This window comes from Magallana gigas, chromosome 2 (genome assembly GCF_963853765.1).
Source record: "Magallana gigas chromosome 2, xbMagGiga1.1, whole genome shotgun sequence".
NCBI classification, from domain to species: Eukaryota; Metazoa; Mollusca; class Bivalvia; order Ostreida; family Ostreidae; genus Magallana; species Magallana gigas.
In genome coordinates this window covers 57,973,391-58,001,107 of record NC_088854.1, presented here as the reverse complement: position 1 = coordinate 58,001,107, position 27,717 = coordinate 57,973,391, and the positions used below count along the sequence as shown (strand labels likewise).

Genomic DNA, 27,717 nt, shown 5'->3' with positions numbered 1-27,717 from the left:
GACATAACCATTGTATTATTCGGTTTATTCGCCTGCTAGTATATTTTGATTAATCTTAACAACAATTTTTGACAATGTAACATAAAATACGAGACATTTACCGTTTACATTAATTAAAAATATACAACTTTAGTTCCAAATTCGAAAATATATTAATTAAGAATTCCTAATTAAAATCAGAAACTTCATTTACATTTCTCAGCCTTACACACGATACTACAGTCATTTTAAAAAATTCATTATTTAGATCTAAATCTAAAAAAAATGTACTTTGTAGTGTATGGAGTACCACATATACATGAAGTTGACAATACAAATAATAAACAAGTACATGTAGGATCTCGCTCTGCCTCTATGCACTACCTTTTCCATTTTTCAAAGAAAAATAATGTACAGCCCAGTAAATGCAATGACGATTATTAACAACTATTCTAAAATAGTTGATACAACAACATTAACAACTACACCGATGTATCTTACAAAAAACACTGGCTTGCAGTTCATTGTTATGTCGCCTCTTAAACCATTTTCTCTATATCTATCGTAAATAGTATAGAGATAACGAAAATTGTCTGAACCGTCAACTACATCATTGTATGGACACATTGGATTCATGTGGACCAGACTACTGCATCACTGCCGTGTAAGTCCGGGTGTGATTACACAATGGCCTGAGCTTGTGTCATCTCTGGAGATCGGTGCCTCGTTGTGAATCCTTTATATTAGCGGAAATATGAATTGAAGCTTAGCCTTTAAAAGGGACGTGTTTGCTTAGTAAAATGGAACCTCGCTTTAAATCGGCTGTGTATTATCTTTTTGTACCTGGGACTCGTGTCAACATGGGAAATTGAAGCTTTTTATTAAGATGATACGTTCCACTCCCTAGAATGGACTCAATTTGAGCCTCGCTGTAAACGGTTGGTAAACTTGTCTACTTTTACTCAATGGACTGAACTCGTGTGTACTCGGATGATTGGAACCTGACCGTGGGCGAGGAGTTAGCTGTCAAATTACTCATCTCAGTATGGGACGACAGTCGTTTCTGTAAAAAACACTTGAAGACGGACACAAATCCTTTCCGGAAATTTTTGTTCATGAAACAGTAGGTGACAGGATGTACAAAAGATGACACATAAGCTAAGAGAAGCATCAAAGACCAAGCCAGATTGGATACACGCTCGTGGATGGATGGATAGTGGATGATCTTCCACGTACTACAGATGTAGAGCGGTGTCCAGCAAATGAAATACTCCATCACTATGACGAACAGCATCCGGATCACTCTACGTCTGCTCGCCACGCAGTGACGTAGGTTAGAATGCCGGAGACTCACGTGATCGCCGCCATTTTTCTGATGTTGCCCCTCGCGCAGTGGAGTTGCTTGGGATCCAAGTCCTTCCTCCTTGGACAATTTATACTGTGAGGACTCTGTAAAATAAAACAAACAACACTTCTAGTGACTGTACAACTTATATTACAGTTTTTAAGTTCTAGTAAAAATGCATTTGTAATTAATTTTTTTTAGGTCTATAGTATATTAAGTCAAAATTTAAATACTTTGACCATAGGAATATTTTTATTTAGACAAATCTTTTAATTGTCATTGATATACTAGCATTTATATTCACTCTAAATATAAAAGTTCCAGCAATAATTTGCCACTCTTGATAAATGACGCAATATGATAATATTCCTGCCCACCGACATGCAATCTAGATCATCTGCACGCAAAGCACCATTGACATTGCATTTTTACTTAATTTCACTACAAGTGCAAGCATTTATTGACTGTTTTAATAATAAAATTGCAACTGCCAATTGCGTCCATAAAGGTTCATTTGAAAAATATCAACAGCGTATTGGATGAATGCAACACGCACCTGCCAAAATCCGCCACCACGCTTACACAACTACTGACGTCACAAAATGAGACCTCTCGGAGTAACACAACGGAATCGTGACGCCGCAATACTTTGTGTTAGCGCGGCGGCGTGTTGTGTGACAATATATAAATATGAAACTTTATTCCCCCAAGAAAAATCATAGTTCTCGAAGGGCTCTGCCCGAGGGAAATATGATTTTTCTGGGGGAAGAGATCTTCATATTTCCCGAACATTCATGCAATAAAAGTTTTAATATACCGAACAACAAATGACTATACAAAATACGTCGATTTCTTATAATTTTTAGACTTGTCGAAAGCAATAACGTCGTAATTGTTTGAATTTTTTGTAATTGCCTCTCTTTCCTTTCATAGATTCGAATCAAATATAGCAAAAAATTGGTTTTTGTGATATATAGAGAATTTAAACGATCAATTTGAAACATTTTTGATTTGATCATATTTGTCAACATCGTATGATCACATTGGCTTTTTCTTACATTTAACGATTATTTTCGAAATTAAACATTAAAAATTTTTATTTAATCATTTAATATTACTATGATTACTCTATTCAAAACGCGTGTTGATGTTTATTTGTACTCATACGCTGTAATCAGATTTGACGTGTGTTATACAAAATTGAACGTCACATATTTCCAATGCAAACATAATTAAGGGGAACTATTTACCGAATGTAAAAAATGGCGTTTATCTGCTGACCTATATAGTCTTCATGCTACCAATGTTTCTTGTGTATTGATAATGCACTAACCGATATTGTTTATCTCCAACGTTTTGTGTGATAACTTTATGTGGGTGTTAATTATAATAGACTTACCCGTATTGTCCATAACTTGCTGGCTGATATCTACCCACAAACCGTAGGCGATTCTGCCGTAAGCCAACGCCATGATAAACAGGGGGATCACAAACAATATGGCGCATAAGGAAACACTGTATCCTATTTCCACTTCCTGTAGATTCTTTGGCCATATCTCCCTGCAAGCATAGCGATCTGAATTTCCTATTTGAATAACTTCCTGTGATGCCGCTATAGGAATCATGAGAACAAATGCTAGTAGCCATATTCCCATGATGCACTTGTAGGAGTGGGAACGAGTCTGCCATCGGCGCGAGCGGAGTGGTTCAACAATGGCAAAGTACCTCTCCAAGGAAATCGTGACGAGGGTGAAACAGCTTACTCCTACGGACACCGCTGAAAAGAAACAATGGTATCAGGTGGGCTCCAGACCATTAGAAACAAAATCCTTACAAGCATTATTAGTTTCAAAATGCCAGACGTAGGGGCTTATCATTAAAAAAAAACTCCCAAAGAAAAGGACAAAAAACGCCTACATTTTATATTTCATTTACATTGGTTGTACTCTTTAAAAATTCAATCTATTAACACTAAATAAATTATGATCTGGTTAGTTCAACACCGGTACGTTTATTTACCCGAAAGGACCCAAAATGTACCCAAATATGATAAAGAAAATAATTTTTAAACAACTCGTTTTTATAGCCAATCTAGTTTTTCCTTTTAATAAATCTTTAACCAAATTTTTTCTCTACACCTACTTAGCCCATAAAACGACAATTGTTTCAAAAGTTCGAGGGCCGGTATGTAACATGTATTTTTTATGTAATGCTCTCAGAATTCTTGATTTTATACAGAAAAACGGCAAAGATACTTAGATATACATAGTTTAAAATGCCTTGTCTAAAACCAAAGTCTACGTTCATTTCTGCACTAGATCTAAATCACAAGAGCTATTGAATGTTATTTGCATTGTATAAATCTCAAACATGTATACATTAATGTTTCCGGCGCAATTTACAATGATTACTAAATCAAAATCAACTATTTTCCTAATTAACCTTCTGGTATCCAATAACACCAAGTGGCTTCTGGTATCAGTAGTGACAAAGACATTATTACTCAGGATCCTCAAATACCAATATTACATGTAGCTTCACATAAGTAAAATATACTTAAATAATGCTTCGAACATAGTGGCCATGGTATTCCTTTTCAGAAAGCGTGGTTTGGTAATGAAAGTTACGGTAAATGGATTGACGTTAGAGTGCTGTACTGCATAGCAAAAAGTAGTAACCGTTATTTAATTTCTACTCGAGTTTTATCATAACACGAAGTGAAAAAAATACATCAAAATGTTCAAATTTCTATAAAGTGCCTCCCCTGATTTTTTTTTTTCAACTTTGAAACACTATTCACAATACTTGTATATTCAGACTGCACATGCACGATACGTTTTGTGGCATAAAATTAGAATGGAAAGACTTTTGAAGAAACCCTTTTAATAAGATGTAATAGGTTTGGCTTTTAATCAGATCCAATAAGTATTCATATTAAATATGAGATAATGTTAATGTAAAAATTAAAGCAAAATGCCAATGTAACATATATGCATGCATAATTCTCTCTCTCTCTCTCTCTCTCTCTCTCTCTCTCTCTCTCTCTCTCTCTCTCTCTCTCTCTCTCTCTCTCTCTCTCTCTCTCTCTCTCTCTTCAGTACATGTGTAGATTTTGATGTACTCCATTAAACATTCACTGCCAATAACCCAGGGTTTATCCTTTACGCATACATTACACTTGCAGACCACAAATTGACCTATTCGCTTTCTAACGAACACTATCCTAATGTGTAATTATGTAATTAGAGATTGCTGTTAAAATTGGGGACACGTTTATGTATGTTTAAGTAGCTGTTGGCCGTGTGAAGGGTGCTGCAAAACTCCTCATTTATTTGTAATTATGTGAAGCTTAGTGTTGGTTTAATGTTGCTAATATTGCTATACCTTCATCCAAAAGCAATAACAAGTCATTTGTAAGTTTTTTTTCCAATCTTTGATATAGCGCTGGTATATTAGTGCATATTATTATTATACTTGAAAACTGAATAGAGTGGAGGGATTTCTGTGTTTGTTTTTGGTATTAAAAGGACGTGATTGGGATTTTCCATTAGAATATCTGTAATGGCAGCTACTGACCACATCAAAGACAAGTTAAAAGCAAGACTAATGGAGGAAGGAACCTATTCCAAGGGACGAGCTCTCAGGAATCTTATTTTCCTGATTTGATTTTCGCTGAACCAGTTTTGGAAAATTAAGTTAAGAAATATTACCCCTCTCCGTTTTGTTTCTTGTAAGGTACACAAAAACATGAAAAGTCTGACATGTTTGCTGCATAAATCAGAGATCTTAAACTTTCACTTGCTTCTCTGCAAATAGTGATCATATTTTCTATTCAGATCATTAAAAAGCTTGTAAAAATCGTCGATAGTGATTATCTTTATTGGCCGTTTGGGTCTAATGCTAATGTTAGCCGCAATAAAGACGTTAACGCGGGATCTATCTCCACAGCCTTCCCAGAGAAACGATTAGAAAACGTCTGCAAGAATTAAACCCTCTTCGACATGATTTTCACATTTATTTCAATGAGCCTTCGGTTTTTGGAGCTTAAAACATTCGTTTACACTACAAACGTCACTAAAAGTGAAATAGGGAGAGATTTTTATCAGCTTCTTTAATTAGTTTGCAACGTAAAACCCCGCTCACCCTGTGAGATGGCCGACAGATTGCCTTCAGCAGATCCTTACGTTGTGATTTATATGATGAATCTGAGTGATAACATTGCTGATATCTGAGATCACTGAGATACCGGTCTTTTAATACATTGGCGTACAGACGTTGTTGGTAGCTTTATGTACTGGGGAAAAGTCGTGAACTTAGATGGCTTAAGGCGAGATTTGATGCTGAATAGATAATAAGGGACCGATTGTCGCTGGAAATGAATGACAAAAATCTTTTAAGGTTTACAGAAGGAAACAAGATCTTATTTATGAATCAATAATTTTATAATTACAGTGGAATTATTAGAAACCGTGGTGGCTCAATTTTTGCATTTTTCGAGGGTAGCCCGCATCAACAAACTTATATCCTCACTGAAAACATGTTCTGAGTTAGTTTTCTGATTAAAACTGAAAACCGACGCATCCACGAAATAACATTCCCACAAATAAAAAAAACACGAACAATCCACGAAAATTAGCCCTAAGAAATTAAATGATTCTACAGTAAAAATTATTTTTTGTAGTTTTCATAATTTTGTAATTTGTTAGTGTTAGTTGATAAAACTTGTTTATGACATTTCGACTGTGTAAAAGTATAACGATCTTAAAAGTAGCTGCATTGACAACACTGGTTTATATGTACATTCAATCAGAAAAGTCTAGTTTCATCTGCTCATTTCGATTTCAAACCGGTAGTTTACATACTGCACCACCAAAGTGAACTTTGGAATTTGATCGAATTTACTTTAGCTACCTGTAAATGATTTGGAGCGAATTAAGCCTTATTTAATATTTCTCTGAGCGTTTACTAGAGTACAATTTGTCTATGACATTCTTGCCTTATAAAGGTGTTATCACTTCTAAATTCTCTCACTCGGAGGTGTTTCCCATTCACAAACATGTCACCCACGCAGTCAAACGGTGCCCTGACCAGGATTCAATTTGGTGAGGATAAAAATCACTTTTACACGTACGCTATATTGCGTTTTCAAGCTCATTCTTATGAATTATTAAAGATTTTGTCGCTGGGTTGTCAGCCTCTAGGACGGAGAGACCAGTCACCGGTCTCCCCTGGGACCCGCTTACATTAACAGAATTACAAATACCTCCAGCAGTGGGAGCCTGACGAGAAATGAAGTGTTTGTTTACAGAAAAAAACCGGCGTTTTCAATGTGCATAGAAGGATTCCGTTGTTGCATTTGGAAGACATTGTTTTCTACTGTTTATTTGCCAACATCCTCAGAACTTATAAGCTTGGGTCCATGTTCATACTACACGTTTTGGATCATTTTGAAAACTGCATGTAATGTTAAATATTTCATGTAGATACCCTGAAATTATGCCAAGTTTTCTTCCCTTCCGTTAAACCATACAATAACGAAATCCATTTTACAAAAAAACAAGACTTATTATGCAAGACATATTCAAGTTCCTTCAAGAGGAGAGACGAAATATGCTACAAATGTATTCAAAAGGTAATCGACTGGATCACTTGCTTTTTCTTTTCAACACAGATAAGCTTTAAAAGTAATTGCCATAATTTTATATTTCAGCAAAAGCGCACTTTATACATCATCATGTATGATAATAACTGCTCCAGTAGTCTAAATAGTTTCCCCAAACACAAACACATGACAAACAGAGGATTATCATCTTCGTTAGCGAAGAGTTTCCGATCCTCACCGCTTTTGAGAAGTGGTGCGGATCAGAAACCCTTGGCCAGGAAGATGGAGGTTTATGAACAATAACGTTTATGTCGCTAAAGTGGTAAAAAACAGCGTGAACGTTACGATAAAAACAATTGATGAAAAAAAAAAAGTTGTCGACAAATTAACAGAAATTTCCAAAAAGTTCCAACTAGAATACAATGTAGCACGTTCCGCGGTAAGTCATGTCTAGAAGAGATTGAACACTGATGTAGACGTGTATTTGAAAGCAATGGTCCGGGTGTGCGCTTTGAAGTCTTCATTATCAATGGGAGGTTTTCTCCAAATAGAAAAAAGCCCTATCAATCAAAGTGACGGGGTGGACAAGCATGTCCACATTCTGTCTCCATGTTCATCGATATTCGTCAGAACGACACAAAAAACAAAACAAGCAAAATGAAAGGGGGGGGGGGAACACAAACCTCCTTATCATTTCCATTTACGACAAAAGCGTTAATGACAATGTTTTTTATGACTTTTTTAATTAATTCGGTGCCATACATGTACTTTTTTAGGAAAGAAAAAAAAAAGATGTGTTAATCTTTTATTTGAAACTAGACTTTGACTCGTGCCTGTACAGGTTAACATTGCATATGATATCGGATATTTACGAAATAGATTTAGATTTATCTCCCGTATTTTCTTTGAGGAACAGTATAAAAAGCAAATTCTCAATGAAAATTTACACGTATTTGCATTATCATTTCTGAGTTTATCCATACAGATGTGATATTGTGGAAACGTAAACTAAAGAGCTTCCCGTGATTTAGCGTGAATGTAATGCACATGCACAAGATTGTAAAATCCCAAAAATTCAGATGATTTCCGGATTTTTTAAAGGAATTCTTGATGGTTATTAATTAGCGAAGCTTGATTGAGAAAAAATAAAAACAAATTGGTAATCTTAAATTACCAATGATGTTTAAAATATATAAAACAAAAGACAGTACTCTTCCGATTTTTCGGTATTAAAGCCCAAAAATTCGAGTCTAGTATTTTAATATAGTAGTATAGATGTAAATCCGTGTCTTTAAAAATGTTATTTGTATTCCTTTCATTTAGCCAGTGAATTTGTTCTAATTAGTAGGCATAAAGACTCAGGATTTCAAATTACATATACTGATTACATCTACCGATATAGCTGTATATTTAGCGGCTGCCAGGAAATGGAGACCGTAATTGGTTTCATTAAACTCGGCAAATCGGTGTAGATATCCGGAATTCTTTGTTGCTAACGATATCCTTCTACAATTATATCCCTAAGGCTTAAAAACCAAATTAGAGTTGTTAGGTTTCTTAATTGGACTTTCATATTTTTTCATAATCAAATTTACAAGGATTTACATAAAATTGCTATTTTTCTTCTTTTTTTCTCTCCATAAATCCGGTTTGGGAGATTTGAATTCTGTATTCAAAAGAAGCAAACAAGAAAGCTCAGGAATATAAACAAAACAACAAAAACATAACAAAAATAAAACCCCAATAAAACTGGTCAATGTTAAGGGAAATTTATTAATTGCCGGAGTTCATCTTACCGGTATATAGAACCAATAGAAGAAGAGGTTGTATCGATATTTTTTAATAATAAAGCTAATACTATATAACAAAATTAGCATCCAGGAATCATAAACTAATACATTCACATATCTTTTTTTTTAATTCGTATACCACTCGCTTAATGTGAATTACAAATTCCCATTTTTCTAAGAATAAATTGTCTATCATTTTCTGCTAATAAAAATACTAGTACTACATTATTGCTCATATATCCTTTTTTGAAGTTTTCATGAGTTTTTTTGTGTTTTGGCAATTTTAAAAAACCATTATGACGTTCTAAAAAATATGGGCACGTTTTTTGTACATCAAAAATACATTAAAAGCAAACTAATAATTACAACCTTTAGCACATACCTTTCTCCTCAAAATTGTATAACGCGGCCCTTTTCCCGCTTATATACAAAATCATATTAAATACATCGAAGTGAATGTAATATCAAATAAAGCTTGAAAAGTTTAACGAATTTTTATAGCAAAATACAGAATTACAGAGTTCTAATTGAATATACGAAATCAATAGCAAATTATTCTTAATAAATACAAAAAGATAACCATCAATTTCCAAACAAAATATTGAACCTCAACGTTAGTAATTAAATGACATCATTGATCTATTTTGTGACATCTTAAGGGACCATAAGGCTTTGCTTTTTAGGAGGCCTCAAGCGATTATCATCCATCAGAGTACACACAAAAAAATCAATGGAGTTTACTGTGTGCTTTTCCACCGCTAGTCTGGGTCACGTGATGCCTACTTTCTTAGGACGAAATCTTAATTTTGCCTTCGACAACCAATTTCTCGCAAATAAAGTCAAACGGCCAAAAACACGAGCAATCACTAGATTAAGCAAAAATTAAGAAGGAAAAAACGAGTTGGATGAGACCATATGCATGTGGTTAACCCCTGGCGGGGATAACTGACGTACAGCTTGACGCGAAAATCACAGAAGAAGTGACGTTAACGCGTATGACTGTCAATACGGAAGACGGAATACGGCAATAATTACAGAATATTCCAACTTTATTGATAGGGTTAATCAGGCCTCTAGTTGTCAAATTCGGATTGCTATAAATTCCAAAGGCTTTCGTAATTCCTAATAAAGAATTTTTAAAACAATTTTTTTAATAGACTTGCTATTCAAATAACATTTTATATTTTTATCATTTTATGGAATTAGGCTTAAACAAAACTAGACTTTTTGGCAAAACATGAATAAACACTAAATGTTTCTGATTCTGTTTTCCTCTAAATAAATAAATTCTCGCCGCACTACGATATCAAAAGATGTATTTTGATCTGTGAGACAGGCTTTCTGTTAGTTTAATCTCAATGATTCCGTCAGATAATGTATGCGAAAAAATAATGGAACAAATGCTCAAAGCACCAATAGACAGCGTTTATCTCATTTGATCATCGGCCTCATTCAATTTTAATGTTAGAAGAATAGGTCAAAAGAAGTAGTTTTAGACAAAAAATGAGTGTGTTATTAGTATCTTAAGTTTGTTGTTAAATTGAATTTGAAAATAGATAAAGTTAAAAAAATGATTGAGGAAAATTAATCTAACTGGAATATTTGAATTATTGTTACTTAGTTCCTTTTGTTTATTTCTGTTTAGCTACATTGTAATTATTAGATTGTATTTCGTTTTCAAGGAAGTTATTTTAATATATTTTTTTTCACAAATACGAAAATTACCATCAAAATGTAAAAGTTCGAGGGGTATTTCTTTAAAGCTGCTTGGTCCGATTTTATGTCAAATTTTGTGTACCGGCTTTTAAACGATGGTAAAGCTAGGTATGTGTATAATTATAGACATTACAGTAGTTTTCCCGGTTAATTAAGCCAAATTTCAATTAATAAGAATATGTACAAAATTTATTTATAAAACAAACGACATAGAGGGTTTCGCGTTATTTCGCCTCATGTTAAAATTCGCCCCTGACGTCGTGACCGGTATGGTTGTAATTACGACTTTGACACCGCTATAAATAAGGGTCATAATGTTCAGGTATATCAAAATTAACCTGTGTACATTTTGTTCGCTAATATTTCCGAGGTTTGCTTAATTTATAATCGATGCATAACATGCGGGTTGAATAAACCCAGTCGTTGGGGGGACGAAACCAAACGGTTCCCGTTTCGAAACAATCCCATGATGCATTTCGGTTTGTTTTTTCGTTTGCCTAAAAAGAAATTATTCTATTTACTTTGAATATTTCTAACTTTGAAAGGAGACCGATTCTGCTGGTGTAGTTAGGAGAAAAGCCATAACTTTCTAAGACAATTGGTTTGTATGGAAAATTATTTGATACTGTAATGACCAAAAAATCGGACCAAGCAGCTTTAATTTGTCAAATAAATATTCAAAGGCTAATAACTCAGAAAGAAGTTTAACGACCTAGATTTTGAAATTGAAAAATAATATAAACTCAAAAGATGGTTTTTCATTATTAATAGTTGATATAATTTTTTTTCTTTTTATTTTGCATTCAGAATAACATCATCCTTCCAAATACGACAATGAATATCTCATTCGCGCCTTTTTTTCTAATTATTCTACGAGAATAAAGACTTCACTATTTATACTAAACATGTTCTGAAGTTAAAACATCTCAGGGGAGATGAACATTTAGAAATTCGATTTTTCTCTCTATTCATTATTTTTTTAATGATTAGAAAGTGAAAAACAAGTATTCCTTTTAAAGGAATGATCGGCAAGTGACATATCATCAGCCAGTTCTTTTAATGTAATCCGGAACTACATTACGGTACATGCAATAAACAATATATCCCATCGTTCTGTCGATTTCCAAAATAGCAAGGCATTAATAAACTTAACCCTTAGTAGGCGATTTGTACTTCCGGTTAATAATATTACTCATGTAAAGAAAAACATTTATTTATTCTTAACATCATGTAAGTGTGTAGATGTTTACTATCGAGGCAACCGCATAAGAATATTGCTTTCATGTAATAAAAGATTTACTCGAAGCTGTCACTGCATTGTTAATAAAGTAGTGCAAAGCGCAATGCGTGCGCAAATAGTAAAATTTGCCGGATGCTTCATATGAACACAACTGTGATTGGCCGAAGCCGATCACAACAAAAGGAAAATAATATGCTCTACTCAGGTGTGGAGAGGGTCACAGATTAATTAGCATCTATTGGTTATGATGTTTCATAATTGAAAGAAATTGTCATTGTCATTGTTTCCAGGTAGTTCTAGATGTAGTCACGTGTTTTGCTACCTGTAAAATTACAATTTATTTTTCTAGTTTAATTAGTCTAGATTAATTAGCATGTATTGGCTATTATGTTCCCAGGTAATTCTAGATGTAGTCACGTGTTTTGCTACCTGTAAAATTACACTTTATTTTTCTAGCTCAGATTGCTTTTGGTTTTTTTTATATATCTGTATTCTCACTATTATGTTATAACTTTGATTGTACTTTATTATATTCGAATAGACCGGTGCATTTTCGGCTGACGTGCAGTTTTAACAATTCCAGAACACTTCCTTGTTAACTTAAACTTGACATTCAGAAATTCAAGATTTTTATTGATTTCACATTTATGTTATTACTTAAAGATTGGTCAATTCATCATTTTTCCTTGTGCTTGTCAAAAATTAATGGATTTCAAATCTTTACTATCAAAAAACCGCTTAGTTTATTGTTCTCTAAATCTGAAAGGGTAAAGCTAACATAAGGAGGCATTAGTGAAGTGTGCAGGTTAAACGTATTAGTTTGTTTGGAAGATTTTGCCGGAAAATTAAAGATTTAGTTAAGCAGACTTCAAAAGACTTGCTGCAAATGACATGAATAATGAATTGGTATCTATGCTAATCCATTTCTGAGAAGGAGATTATCTGACAATGCTTTGCGAATGCAGCAGCATTAGAGATGACACTCATGTAATTAAAATATCAATATAAGAGAGAGAGAGAGAGAGAGAGAGAGAGAGAGAGAGAGAGAGAGAGAGAGAGAGAGAGAGAGAGAGAGAGAGAGAGAGAGAGAGAGAGAGAGATCAGGGATTTTCCTTTCAGTCTATATAAAGTTTACAGAGTTACAAGAAATATTATTTTGTTGTAAGTCATGTATTATGTTGAGACCATTTATACAATAGCTGAAACAAAGTACCTTTATATTTATGATATCGTAAACACAGGATTCTGTGCAGATACTTGGCGTCGTGCTGCATTAATTTAAAAAGTTTGCACCGCTTTGCAGCATGTCATAGGCGGTTTTTAATTAAACCATTGTAATCAGCGTGTATTTCGTTCAGTAGACAACAGTTTCCACTTTCTTAGCCGGAATTTTAGAACAAGTCCCTACGCTCGCTTTTTGTACGCATTAAAATTAAATGGAAAGATGAACTGTATATGTGTGTCCTACTTATCCTCCCTATTCAAACGCTCCCCTCATTACTAGGAACAGAAGAGCGGGACCTCTTACACTGCCATTATTGACAGTGCTCTGACGTGTTCGATTGTTTCGACTGGTGGGCCGTCTTAACCGCAATCACTTTTGTAACAGGATCACTCGCCAAAAGATGATACATCTAGTTTGAAAATAACACGCTCTGGTTATTCATCCGTTGTTTTGTTTTTCCTTTTTATAATAACACAACATTCGAGAATTTCCTAAGGGGACAAAGTTGACACTTGATAATGATAGGATTGCAAGGACACCTTTCTTCGCTGAATTTCTGCTTGTCATCCTCAATAAATCCTATTGGTACACGTCAGTTGAAGATTGGTCTACGTATTGTAAATGCACAGCAATACGAAACAACCACTGATGAACACCAACCATACAGCACGGACGTTGACCATGGTGCTAGTTTTACCCGGTCCTTGTCATTTCGCTGCATTTAATGAATTTTTGAACACCACGGCTCGTAAAGAGCTGACTGATATCACCAATTCAATCATTGCTTTATGTCCTAAGGCATGATAATTGGAAGGAACTGCACAATTTTCGAAACGTTATTGATTGTTGCAAATGTCAAAATATTCAAATAGACTTCGGTTTCCCAGCAATGAAAAAACTACATCGTTTGCTGGAGTGGCGAAAATTGTCACAATTGTTGGAATTGTCTCCACTATTTGTTTCCAAATACAACAGACTCCATTTATTTTTGTGTAGGTTTTGTATTGGTTAATGAAAAGATGTTGCCATGCTACTACAAAGTGCAGCTAGAGAAGACTTATTAAGTTATCCTAAGAATTGTGTAAATTTTATCAGGAAGAAGAATTCGAAGGTTTGGCATATTAACATCGAAATCTTTTGAATTTCAGTTGCAACTTAGAGACGTTACACCAATATTTAGATGAAGTTATCTTGCATGCAAACATTCCATCTGCATATATGACACAAACAACTTGCATAAAGGGATTAGGTAAATGAAAAAAAAAAATGTTGCAGTGAATGTTTTAAAGAATCTATAACCGTAATGCAATGAAACATTTGTATGCAGTTCCGTAAACTCCAAAGAACTGCATATTCGTGCACAAGCTCGCCAAACAACATGATCTATAAGAAAACTCGATGTAAGAGAATTATGATGGATATCATTTTACAAAAAAAACTTCACATTCCGAACGAATTTTGTGTGAAAATCTCAAACCGAGTCATATAAATTCTTGATTTAATTGGGCTGTAATAAATACCATCCAGAAATTGCGTCTTGAACTGATCATCTTGCACAACGGTTTGTGGGGTTATTAACACTTAAATAAATCTGTCTTGCTTTGATTCGCCCTGTCGATGTGTTATTTATCTGCACTGTCCGTAATAAAGATAAAATCAAACGTCAATCAGGTTAAATCAAATAGAAGCACATTCAAATAATTATATACATCAGCGCGTAGCAAGAAACGGGCACCTGCAACTAATGACGGTCAAATACATCAAACACAAATTGAATGGGTGTTGATACTAATGGCAATAACGTGTATCATCCCAAATCAGAAGGGCGCGTGGAATGACGGGATAACAATCATTTCCGGTGCCATTCTAGTTCAAATTGTCGCCATCATTGGACAATGTGCTTCAATAAACGGCGAATGTTATATGGCTCACAGTTTATTGTTGCACAACTAGGTTGGAAGATGCATGGGCTGTGTTTAGGAAATGGGAAAAACGTTTTACTATTGTTGAAAAACGTTTCATTTACATGCCACTAACAAGATAATTAATGGCTAACTGTAAAGACAAATATTCCAAAGAAATTACTTCATTGAGTATTTGATTTACCCGGTGTCTAGATGGTATGGGAATTTTTCGATAAACATATAATGTTACATTATATGAAAAATCAAAAATATTTATTTACATTTCTAAAATAGCAGGCCATAAGCGGACGGAGAAATCCCCGGATTATCAATAGAAATAATAAATAGAAGTATCTCAAGGTGCATCATTAACATTGTACATAGCAACCTGATAGGTTGTAGAATTTTTATACGTTAAGGGATTTCAAGAATATTTGATTTTAATTGACTTAATCCTCTTCTATATTTTAGATTTATAAGTAAGCTTTATGGTATGAAAACTGGAATAAAAAAACTCTTGCAAATGTATTCGAATTAGAGAAAAAAATGCATAAACCCAGTTCTTGATTTGCATTTTGGTCTGATTTATTGAAGACTATGCTTACCTTGAAAATATCGAATGGTGACACACATGAATTCTCCAAAAATGAAATTTCTCATGAGTTGTGGGATGATGGTGAAGGGCATACAGAGGACGGCCAGCAGGAGGTCGCTGACGCTCAGGTTCAGCAGGAACACGTTGGTCACAGTCCGCATCCTCTGGTTCTGGACCAGAGTCAAAATCACCAACCCGTTCCCTACTACACTAAGTATAAAGATGATGGAATACAGAGTAATCCGTATGTACCCGTCCTGGTCAAATCCAGGGTGTCTACCCATGGTTCTATTGTAGCGAGGGAATACACTATCATTGAGGACGTTATCCAGTGTCGCAAAAGACAGGTTCTCGGAGGCCATTGTACTGAAGTCAAACCAAATGAAATACTGGAAGCCAAACAAACGAATCAAGGTTGAATTCAATTAGCAATGTAATTGAATGGTCCTGCGCTTCTGTGATAGCCCCGTCTCTATTTGCCAGTTAAGGAGTTTGATCCTGTCCTCCACTAGCAGGTCTTTAAAACCAATATCATCTTAAAGCTTTTCATTTCCAATACGGTGAACCCAGTTTTCACTGCTGTTATATATGCATTGTACGTTAGTGACGTCACAAGGAGAGAGAGAGAGAGAGGCGGTAGAAAATTTCTCTTCTGGATCAAACTATTTTCTTTCCTTCTTTTTTTAAAATGACTTAAGCCGTTGAATGTTCCTGCTGGCTAACATCCCTAGTGTGTGATATAGCCCGTGCAGCCAGCCGGCGAAGAATCATGACAGAAGTAACCCCCTCCAGCTTCTTTAGTGACATTTTCCATCATTTCCTCGATTCAGCTGTCGCTAATAATCATTCCCATGTCCAGTGAGGGGGGCATATAGAAATGCTGTTGCTATTTATGTACTTTGAGGTTAGATAATAAAATACTAATTGTGATGAATTCTATGTAAATATCGGCGAAAGTGCACCCACTGTTACAATTTTTAAAATAGAAACGACCTTTTTTGTCCACGTGATCATTACGGAGAAGATTTGATGTAGGATAAACAGACAACACTCGGATAGCGATTAATAAATGGTAATGAATTGCTTCATCCCGCCAGAGTTTAACTTCAGCGCTCATTGGGTAACAAGATCGTTGATTAGATTTACTATTTTTACCGTTATCTTGTCTCTCTGCTTTATTTAATTTCTTTTGACTTGACTTTTACTTCTAGTTATGTATTGCAAGGAGAGGTATTTGGTACGAATTTCTCTGATTATATTGATGTGTTTGAAGTCGTAGAGGCTTTGAGGCGACGGTGTTTTATAAGTTTTATTTGATTACATGTACATTTGGAGCGTGGTTGTGTACCAGAAAACTGTAACCTAATCGTTCTCTGTTTCAACTGTTAGGTATGTACATTGTAACCAATGTACACTGTTACTTGTTGTTACATGAACCAACATACATTGTAACTTGTGAAAATGGTAGCTTAGTCATGTTTTAATCAATGTTTTCTGTGTACAAATACATTACTACTTTAGTGCATTGTAATCAACATATTAATAAACCGTAGCTAACATATACTATACTCTAATTTATGTTGTGTAACTACTTAATGTTACCTGTATATTATATCTACTTACAATGTACATTATCACATACGTACATTATAACTCACGTATACTGTAATTTTTGAAAATTATAACTTGCGTTCCTTGTACCTTACAACCACTGTAAACTATTCACATCGTAACTTACATTGTCACATACCTTCACATGTACCTTACAACCACTGTAAACTATTCACATCATCACTTATATACATTGTCACATATCTTAACATGTACCTTACAACCACTGTAAACTATTCACATCGTCACTTATATTGTCACATACCTTAACATGAACCTTACAACCACTGTAAACTATTCACATCGTCACTTATATACATTGTCATATACCTTAACATGTACCTTACAACCACTGTAAACTATTCACATCGTCACTCATATTGTCACATACCTTAACATGTACCTTACAACCACTGTAAACTATTCACATCGTCACTTACATTGTCACATACCTTAACATGTACCTTACAACCACTGTAAACTATTCACATCGTCACTTATATACATTGTCACATACCTTAACATGTACCTTACAACCAATGTAAACTATTCACATCGTCAATTACATTATCACACACCTTAACATGTACCTTAACATGTACCTTACAACCACTGTAAACTATTCACATCGTCACTTACATTGTCACATACCTTAACATGTACCTTACGACCACTGTAAACTATTCACATCGTCACTTACATCCATTGTCACATACATAGGCAATTTTGCCACATATGATTCCTGCATGCATTGCCTCTCATATGAGTATCATAAGATAATCATTTGTGTATAATATGCATATCGAATCATATGATTAAATTATGCATGTTAAGGTATACCTTAACATGCATGATCCACGGTTACCCATGTTGTTCTGAAAGTACCATTTACTTTAAAGTACATAGATTTAAATTAAAATTCCTCAATCCACAGTCACTGCTTATTAACTTCACTGTAAGACTTAAAAAAGGGTTAACATATGTTTTTACACACAGGACTTTAAAATGGTTACCACATGTTTTTCACTTTTTTATGATTACGAAAAAAAGTGTTCTGAGCTCGATTTAACAAGTGTACATGTGGAGATGAACAAAAAGGTCATTACTGTGTTCTTAGATACAAACAACACATCATACGACATAACTGTAACGTTTATCCTTTCAATATCAATTAACATTTTCTATTTTTTTATGGAAAAATTTTGTCTATATTTCAACTGTTAAATAAAATAAGGGAACATTTTTATCTTGACTGGGTTTTTTTTTTTTAATTTTATATAACTCTCTAGTTTCCTTTTAACAAAATTGATTTGCGAATCTTATCTTAACAATATGATCTCTCATGAGATTCAGAGCTGTAATTGTTCAGGTATAATTGCTATCAAATGATCCGAACTTATTTTTTCGATTTTGTTAAACCGTAATTTACCGGTATAAAGTAAGAAATATTTGGTATTTTATAAGAAAATTTAACCAGTGCCTCATAAAAAATATATGAGCTTACTATAGTATTTAATTTCGAACGATAAAAAGTTTTTAAAAGTATGTACTGGTATTTATGTTGTAACATGGAAAATAATGACCCCTTTGTACATTTCCCGAAATATTTTTTATATGGACATTGCTTTTTTTGTGTGTATCTACACACCTTTTCCTGTTGCATTGATGTACGGAGGGCGTTCGATCAGCCGAGGACAGCGACTGACGGTCAGACAGGATGATTTGTTAACTGTTGACATCTGGCGCTGAATTCTTTAACTTCAGCAGCGGACGCCATATCGACCACAGTGTTTGTTTTTCATTTTATTCATAAAATTGATTTTGTGGTCATGAATGATTACACTCGATTTTTTTTCATACAGACAAGAAATGTACATTTAAAAAAAGCGTAAGCACAAAATGTTGGAAAATAACAATCAAAAATAGGGGGAAATAATACCAAGAAAATGTGAAAACTGTTGATAATTTACCAGAAAACGCGATAAGGGATAATAATTATTAGGAATTAAAATGATGTCCGATACCCTCAGGAAATACTGACAAAATACAACTGAAAATACTACTGAATTAAGTATTTAGTAAAATATCTCCCAGAGAGCAGAAATTCTCAGAAATTTATTTGCATGTTAAAGATAATACTTTGATGGATTTAATACGTATATCGCTACACATCATTACGTATTCTTTGTATCTGATGAGCCATTTGGTTTAAGAATAAATAAATTAAACTAAACTAATCAAGATAGAACCAAACAAATTAAATTGGCAATTTGATAACAAAAACTCTCATCTAGTCCATACAGCTATATTCTTGATCCAACACAAGAAATGTAACACCATACACGTGAACACTAGAGAACAAATTAGCGTGAAACGTGTCAGTGAATTGGTTCCAGACCTCAAGTGATCACGAACCAGGGTACATGGTGCTTCATGCCCCTCCCCAACTCACCATACCTTCTCCTTGCAAAAGGCTACATTGTAATTGTATAGAGTAGAAGGTGCCAAAAAAGGACTAAATCTGAAACGAAAAGTTGAATGACATCAGTCTTATTCAAGTGACGACGATGAGATGTCGTCTAGACAAGAAATAGTCAAATTAACGATTAAACAACTGCTGGTGTTATCTGTCTGGAAAAAAACCCTTTTGTAATAAATCCAAGTTAACCAAAATGGATAAACTTTCGGCAACAAGGAGTGGGTCTCCTATCAAAAAATATAGCAAAAAAGAAATAAACAAAACGATGACAGCGCATGCGCTTTAAAAATAATTGGCAAGCGTTTCTTGGCCTTTCTTTGTTTACCAAATACTCAAGCGCCCGGTGAGGTCAGGTAAAGCATATTCTATTTTGCATAAAGTTCTAATGAGCATGTTCAAAATGCAAAAAAAAAGCAGAGAACAGTTCAAGGTCACTTACACCAGTGTCAAGGTATGTTACACACGATGAACCTTTGCCTACAGAGTATGTATTACCACTTTTGTTTTGTAGGTATCACATGACATGGCCGGTCTGTTTAAGTCGGATTGAGTTTACTCTGAGCGCCGAAATAAGCAGTAACCCGTTAGAAATTGCTGACTAGTGCTACACGATACATGTGTAATGTATCGAATGTTCAGTCATTCTTCATCGAAAATGCTCATTACTTCATTCATTAAAACATTCATCACTTCAATTATTTGATGTTTGTGTAATAGTACATCAGTTTTATTTTAAATTTAAATTGAAGCTGGAATTCATCTTGTTAAAATTGTGTTTCACATAGCAGTAAATTCAAAGGATATTTCTTTAAAAGAAAATTGCATTTGTTATTAAAACACAGAAAACCTTGTCTAAATTGACATGGATATCGACTACATTAGCGTATAAAGATGGGAGGCTAAAACTGGTAATTGGAACAAACTTTAATCCTTTTTGTATTGGAAAGGATCATTACAAATAACGAGGCGTAAAAGGAAGGATTTTTCTGGTTGGTATCAATAATTCAGAATATCCATTATTTCAAAAACACTAACATGCTAAAATATTTATAAATGTAGATCGGGATAAGCTGTTCACCAGGGGCTTCTCTCTGGATTTGTTGAACTGTCTTTGTAAACAATAATGCTATATCAGAGACTAAAAGGACGTAATTAAAATGAATTAGTATTGTATCTTTTAAAATCTGAAAACAAAAATAAAATCTGGCTGCCATCCTCTCAATAATAGCTACACGATTTTATGTCTTCCATTTATAAATTTTACACTAAAGGAGCTTAAAATAAATGACAAAGACGTCCAAATGCACACTTAGGAATTTCAAGCAATTCTCAAAAAACTGTCCTACAGCAAATTTGAGTATATTCACATTACCAGAATGGGAACAATTTGCTTTAAAAGTAGGCAATTTGCTTGTTGTACATATATTACAGATTCTGAATACTAGTACTAGATCATTTACGACACGGTCAGTTTGGTTTATGTGATACACCAAAGCCCAAGACCAATCTAACAGAGATTCAGGTGCCATTACAATGTAATTAGATGCTCGGAGAGTTTTCAAACCTGTGAATAATTCGTATTCAATGAGTGTTGAGTTGAATGTTTATTGAATGCACTCTATGATACAAGAAAAGACATAAAAACGTAGCATAAAAACAACGAAAAAAACTCCACAAGATCGTGGTAAAGAAGTTAAATGTTTGGAAGATTTCTGCTGCAATGAAATCCTTGGATTAGTGCTGAAAATCCCGAAATGAACTCATTTCGCAGTTAAAGACTCAGTCTGTAAATAGACGCAAAAGCGTCAGTTTGTTTTTGAGTGATTCAAAGAGAAATTCTTGTAATTTGTAATGTTTTGCTTTCAGGATAGAAACACTAGGAAACACACAACATGTCAAGATCTATATAGATTTGGCGGATTATCCCAACAGTACAGGGGCTAGGCATCATTGGTGGGAAACATTAACCCGCGAGAAGTTACAGTTGCTTGTTTTTTACCTGCCGAAGTGTTTTTTTTAAATTTGTAACAATCTGTTATCTTTAAAACACAATACAGTCAATTACAGTTATCAAAAGAACATTTTCTTGTGTATCATGGGATATGTCTTACTTTTTTCTGGGTTTTTTTTCTATATAAAAGAATATATCAGTGTACACACATTACATTACAGTAATTCAATCGAAAGAAAAAGTTTCAGACTTCTTAAAATTTAGAAACACGTTTCACTATTCAATGAGATTGTAACACATAGTAACAGCCAAAAATAAAAAGTGTTATGAGAATTTTGCATTCCAAGTATTTATGATGTTTAGCAATTAAAGAAACGTTCCGAAATTATATAAAGTTTCCAGTTATTTTTATGAAAAAAAAATCGTTTATTTTTTTTCCTTTTTTTTTCTATTTAACTTGCACAGAAAATCGTCGTAATGTATTATGTGTCCATTTTACCAGAGCGCTGGATATCGTTTTAAGCTATAATTCTCGCTCTGTATAACAAAGAAGTATTTTACATGCAAGCCATCCCTTTGACAGAGATAACAACATAAAGGATAAAGCGACCTAAGATCCAAAAGACTCTCCATGGATGGTGTAGTATTTCAACGCTTTGGTTCTATGTTACAGAATTATAACGAGCTAAATGATGTAGAAAACCAATCATAAGTGGGAGAGAATCCCTCAGAGTGTACCGCAGTTCCTCTATCTCAGAGATATTGAGATTAAATATAACTGATGCATGCGGAAACTTTGTTGCAGAATAAACTTATTTTTGTTAAAGGAAGCTTCCTTCACCCTTGACTTAAACCTGCGCCTGGCGTATTACGAATTAAAATTCAAAGAGAATTATTATCGTTGATTTACATTGTGGGTTAAAATATAATAGATAAATGCCTTTCAGAAGACAAAACTCTCTCTCTCTCTCTCTCTCTCTCTCTCAACACGTGACTTTTTATTGTGTTTGTATCAACATTTAAATCACCATCACCGACATTGAATAAAATTGTTTTGTACATAAATCAGAATGCTGTTAAACGGCAGTGCCAATTATTTGTAGTATGTAGGCTAGATAGCTATCTTATACGATACAAAAGCCAAAACAACTACCTTGTGTCAAAAATAATTACTTTGTTTTGTTGAGACTAACGACTAGATCACCTTGTCTGATTTTCCAGAAACATACATGAAGAATCGATCGTATGATCACGTGGTTATGTAGGTTCCTTCCAGGATAACGACATCATTAATTATTATATACTAGACTGTGACCCGTGCGTGCAATTGACAATTGCATATCGGACATTAACGAAATATGTACATCGACATACCGTATTATTGACATTTACATAACAAAGCTATAAGCCTACAATAGTGCTATTAATTTCACTACACTTTTCTTTGTTTGAATTAATAATCTGTGTCTCGGAAAAGGCCCTCACCACAGTTGGAATGCCTCCCATATACTCGTAATGTAGCAGAAAATTGCAGAATCGCTCCGGAGCGATTTTGAAGAAAATTAATGAATCCATATAATGGAAGAATTCAATACTTTTTCATCAACGTACACGTATTTTGCTACAGAGACAATACACGGAACGCGTTCTATCGTAAAACTGCAATATTCATTTTACGATAAAACATTTAATGTGAATTTTTGTGCATGTAATCAAATATTTTTGTCATCACGAAGACAAAAGTAAGTACTAAGTTGAAATGTATATTTGTTACTGTATACAGGGAAATATTCGCTCCCATTTTATTTTCGCCCCTTTCGTCATCGTTAACAGCGAGCAAATTTAAAACTGGGCGAATTCCAATGTTCCAAGTTATCTCTTTTAGATTAGTACACATGCGGGGCGTAACTGTTTGGAAGTGTAGAAGGGTGAAAATAACATGGGCGAAAAAAACTCTGTATACAGTATTTAATACTTTCTCTTATAAGAAATCGATTATATATATGTACAGAATATATAGCAAATTTCCAATGAAAATTTATCCGTATTTGTATTATCATTTCTGAGTTTATTATTGTGGAAACTAAACTAAAGATCCCGTTAGCGTGAATGTATTGCGCAAGCGCAAAATTGTAAACTCCAAAAAATCCAGATGATTTCCGGGATTTTTTTAGGAATTTTCGTTGATTATTAATTAGCGAAGCTTAACTGAGAAAAAATAAAAAAAAAATGGTAATCTTCAAGTATCAATGATGTTTAAAATATATAAAACAAAAGACAGTACTCTTCCGATTTCTCGGTATTACAGACCAAAAATTCGAGTCTATTATTTTAATAAAGTAGTATAGATTATAGATACGCCATATTCAAAATGTGTACAGATACAATGCAGGATTAATATACTAGCTGTCTAAAGTGCAAAAACATTTTTGGTTAAAAACGAGCGAAGATGCCATAAAGAGCTTTCCTGGTAATAAACTAAAGCTGGTAGGTTTTGGTTTCCTTTTTACAGCTTTTGAAACACGTCTGTGATTGAAAGAGTTTGAAAACACATATAAAATTATTCAATCGGCACATTAGAGAGGTCTTTTATTAAAAATTTATTTTATAATTTACGGAGCTTAATTGTAAAAAAACAAAACAACAGTGACAAGAAGAGCAAAAATATTAAAGTAATTATATTTACATTCACCAAATACGAGTCCCTCTATTTCTAACGGAAACTTATTAGTCCCCTACCGGTTTTCACCGGAGGGGACTATAGTTTTCCTCTGCGTCCGTCAGTCCGTCTGTCTGTCCCTCCGTCCGTCCGTCTGTCTGTCCCACTTCAGTTTTCCACACTTTTTTTCTTTATGCGTTTGAGGAATAATATGAAATTTGCTGAACTGCTTCAAAATGTTAAACTTCAGATCAAGTTTACCCTTTTGTAGCGTCTGGTTGACATATTTTCCAGAAAATAATTTTTTTAAATTCCAATTTTTTAATGTTCGGGTTCGTTATCCGGCTCGGTGTGTATCAAATAAACGAGGAAAGTATGTTTTCAGTAATCATATCGTGCATTACTTGGACCATTCCTTTTATTGTTTCTAACAAACAAATAAGTTTTGTTAAATAGTGTCAAGCATTGTGTTGTAAATTTAATCGACAGGGTATTTTGTATTATTACCATCGGATTCGTTATCGGGTCGGTCTGTTGAGACGATAAAAAATGATATTCTGCATAACAGTGCATTGTTTTCACAAATTTCTACAAACCGGTAGGGGACGTGTATTGCTTATGCAATACTCTCAAAATGCTTGTTTTAATTCATAGCTCTAGAGAAACTGAAATCTACACGCCCCGTTTATTAAGAGCGACCTAAGAAAACTTAAGGACTACACGAAATAATCATGATCATGTCACTCAAATTTACATAGGAGACGATTTTGGCCGTTTCTTTTAGCTAACGTACTGATGTACATTAACATTAAACTTAGTTAATTTTACTTAATTTTTATGGTCAGTTTATTAATTTGATAAAGGAAAGGTGTGAATATAAACAATAAAATGATTTCTTTGATGATTCATGTGGGTTGTGAAGGTAGCGATTATTGCAGAAAATATTTACATTAACCGCTTTGGTTATGTATTTTTTCTATGATGTCGAAATCTTCATTTCCCGCATAAAACACCGAAGAAAGTATTTTATTGTGAAGGTAAATTATTTTCTGAAGTTGGATTTACATATATCTAGTATCACGAGGGATAACTCTTCTTTGACCAGTAAGATCATTATGCACAACGTGCTTCAGATCAATTGCAACAGATTTCATTAGCTGTATAAGTGTGCTTTGTCTCGCAAATATCATCTCACATTACTGATAATCCAAAGTAGAACCAGGAAATCCTTTCTTAAAGTTATAAATTAATGAAATAAATTGAATGTTGTTTCAGTGGTTTGGTTATCCAATTATACAAGCTTGAGGTCGCTAATCTAAATTCAAATCCTGAATTTTTGAAAAATTAAAGAAAAAAAATTAAAGGTCAATTTGTTTCTTTAAGCACCATTGTGTATTGATCATCTTTCTGCCCTGAAATTGCATCTTACGAAAATTAACATTTTCCACTTTGCCATTGTACGCTTTTGTAAAGTGTAATTTAACAAATAAAGAGCTAAAATTTATGAAAATGAACAATGGAAATAAGTGGAACGTAACAACGAGCCTTGACATTGGGCAGATGAGTGCATTCGCTTTCCTAAAAACTTTGATCGAAGCGAACATTTAAGAAGAGTGATAAAATTTAGCTCACTGGTGACAAACTGTGATATATTGGTCAATAACTTCTGAGAGCCATAACGAGGAAATCAGAAAACAACAGTCTCAAAGGAAAACTGTGACAGTTCAGCTTCGTTCTGGTTTATTTGTTGTCGCTTTTAAAATTTCGACAATCTTAGGAGAGGAATACTTTCGCTCAAAAACAAGTGGAATGATGTCAATGGCGTTAGTACGTTAGAGATACCTCATAAAGGTCTCATACAGGTTACACTTTAATCAATCCGGTTCTTAATTTAACAAGAGGCCTCCAGGCCTTGACGGTTACCTGAGTACCATAGCCCATTTAATGACATGTTAGAGTCTCATTTTGAAGTCTAAACCCAAGACACATCTGACTTTTACACTGCTTTTATTATTTGATGTTTGAAACCATTAATGAAAATGGGAAGGGGTCAAGGTTTCCTCAAATATGTATGGAAATAGGGAAAATATTTTTTATATATTTATACAATATGGTCCTGTCCTAGGATCTAAATCATTGATCCAGGGGCCATGAATTTAACAATTTAAGTAGAGGGTTTCGGGGACATCATAACCTTTTATTATTTTCCTCAAATGTGTTTGGAAACTGAGAAGAAGCCTTTTTTAAATATTTATATATTGGCACAACCATAGGGACTTAATCCCTATCCCAGAGGTCATAAATCTCACAATTCAGGTTGAGGGATTCGATGACATCATAACCATGCGTTAAGTTTTTTCTCAAATATACATTGTTGTATCTAGAGAAGAAACTTTTCTAAGATTTAATACAATATTACTATGAGCTTTTGACCGAGGGCCATGCATTTCACAATTTAAGCAGAGGGTTTCATGGACAACATCACCATGCATTAAGTTTTCCCCAACTTATGTGAGAGTAGAGAAGGACAACAACAGAGAGGAAACTGAATTGGGGAGAGATCTGGAGGATAGAACCACACCGTATCCAGTTCCTTTAAGCTCAGTTTATGATCTGCTGCCATAGCCAACCAACCTACACAAGTGGGGCCTAACACAAATAGGAACTGCCATCTATGTAGAAAGAGAGGTACTCGGTAACACATCTTATCATCATGTAATGTCTCGTTGATACAGGGCAGGTACAGATGGAGACATGACCAAGTACTCAGAGAGCTAGCTGACATTATAGAGAAGGAACGAAAGAAGAGAGGGCAGAAGAGAGACAGTAAATATATCAAATTTGTGAAGGAAGGCGATCCAACAAAAGTCAAGAAACCCTCAGAACAGAAGTCCATCTTGGATTCAGCAACATTATGGGAGATGCAGGTAGACCTCGTACGACGACTGGTACGTCCAGACGTTGTTAACAACAATCTCCGCCCTGACATCGTATTATGGTCCCACGAAGGCAAAGAGATAATAATGGTGGAGCTTACTGTACCTTGGGAAGAGAGATGCGAGGTGGCTTACCAGAGGAAAAAAATAAAGTATCAAGATCTGGCAGACGACATCTGCAGTAAGGGATGGAGTGCATGGGTTTTCCCAGTGGAGATTGGCTGCGGAGGATTCCCAGCCCAGTCTACGTGGAGAGCAATGACAGTCCTGGGAATTAAGGGGAAAGAAAGAAAAGCAGGAATACAGAGACTGTCAACAACAGCAGAGAAGTCATCATTCTGGTTATGGTGGGGAAGAGCATTGCAGAGCTGAAGACGGGCAATGATTTGGCCAATCATTGCTGACTCACCACCTCGAGGACGTTCCAGGATAGGATTCAAAACGACCGACGAAGGTTGGACCTGGCTAACGACGTCTGTAGATTTAGCAGTGAACCCACTGTTTTAGGCAGCCTATTCTTATTCTATACTAACTAGTTGATATTACCAGTTTTCACAGTAATATGTTGAACCATACTTTTTTTATTCATTTTCGTTGATACTGCGTTGAAACCTTTTCTTAATTGCTTTCGTAACCTATTCTTTAGAGTTGAAATAAAAATTGACTGCATGGCTCGATAATTTGA

The 27,717-nt window shown here is 34.4% G+C and overlaps 2 protein-coding genes across 2 annotated transcripts; one reads left to right on the top strand and one right to left on the bottom strand.

The window, feature by feature from the left end:
- Positions 1-16,269, bottom strand: LOC105332366 (cholecystokinin receptor). The gene is made up of 3 exons (XM_011434936.4): positions 15,407-16,269; positions 2,724-3,101; positions 1-1,428 (listed from the first exon to the last, which is right to left on the bottom strand). The coding sequence occupies exons 1-3, from the start codon at positions 15,756-15,758 to the stop codon at positions 938-940; spliced, it is 1,221 nt and encodes a 406-aa protein (XP_011433238.3). The 5' UTR covers positions 15,759-16,269; the 3' UTR covers positions 1-937.
- Positions 16,270-25,908: 9,639 nt separating this feature from the next.
- LOC136271765 (uncharacterized) lies at positions 25,909-27,404 on the top strand. Its single transcript, XM_066072212.1, has 2 exons — positions 25,909-25,923; positions 26,832-27,404. The coding sequence occupies exons 1-2, from the start codon at positions 25,909-25,911 to the stop codon at positions 27,402-27,404; spliced, it is 588 nt and encodes a 195-aa protein (XP_065928284.1).
- The last annotated feature ends 313 nt before the right edge of the window (positions 27,405-27,717 follow it).

Coding starts and splice junctions, on each gene's coding strand:
- LOC105332366 (XM_011434936.4), bottom strand. CDS start 15,758: ATGGCCTCCGAGAACCTGTCTTTTGCGACACTGGATAACGTCCTCAAT. Junction 3,102..15,406: donor CACCATTCGATATTTTCAAG/GTAAGCATAGTC, acceptor GTTTCTTTTCAG/CGGTGTCCGTAGGAGTAAGC. Junction 1,429..2,723: donor GCAAGTTATGGACAATACGG/GTAAGTCTATTA, acceptor TTTATTTTACAG/AGTCCTCACAGTATAAATTG.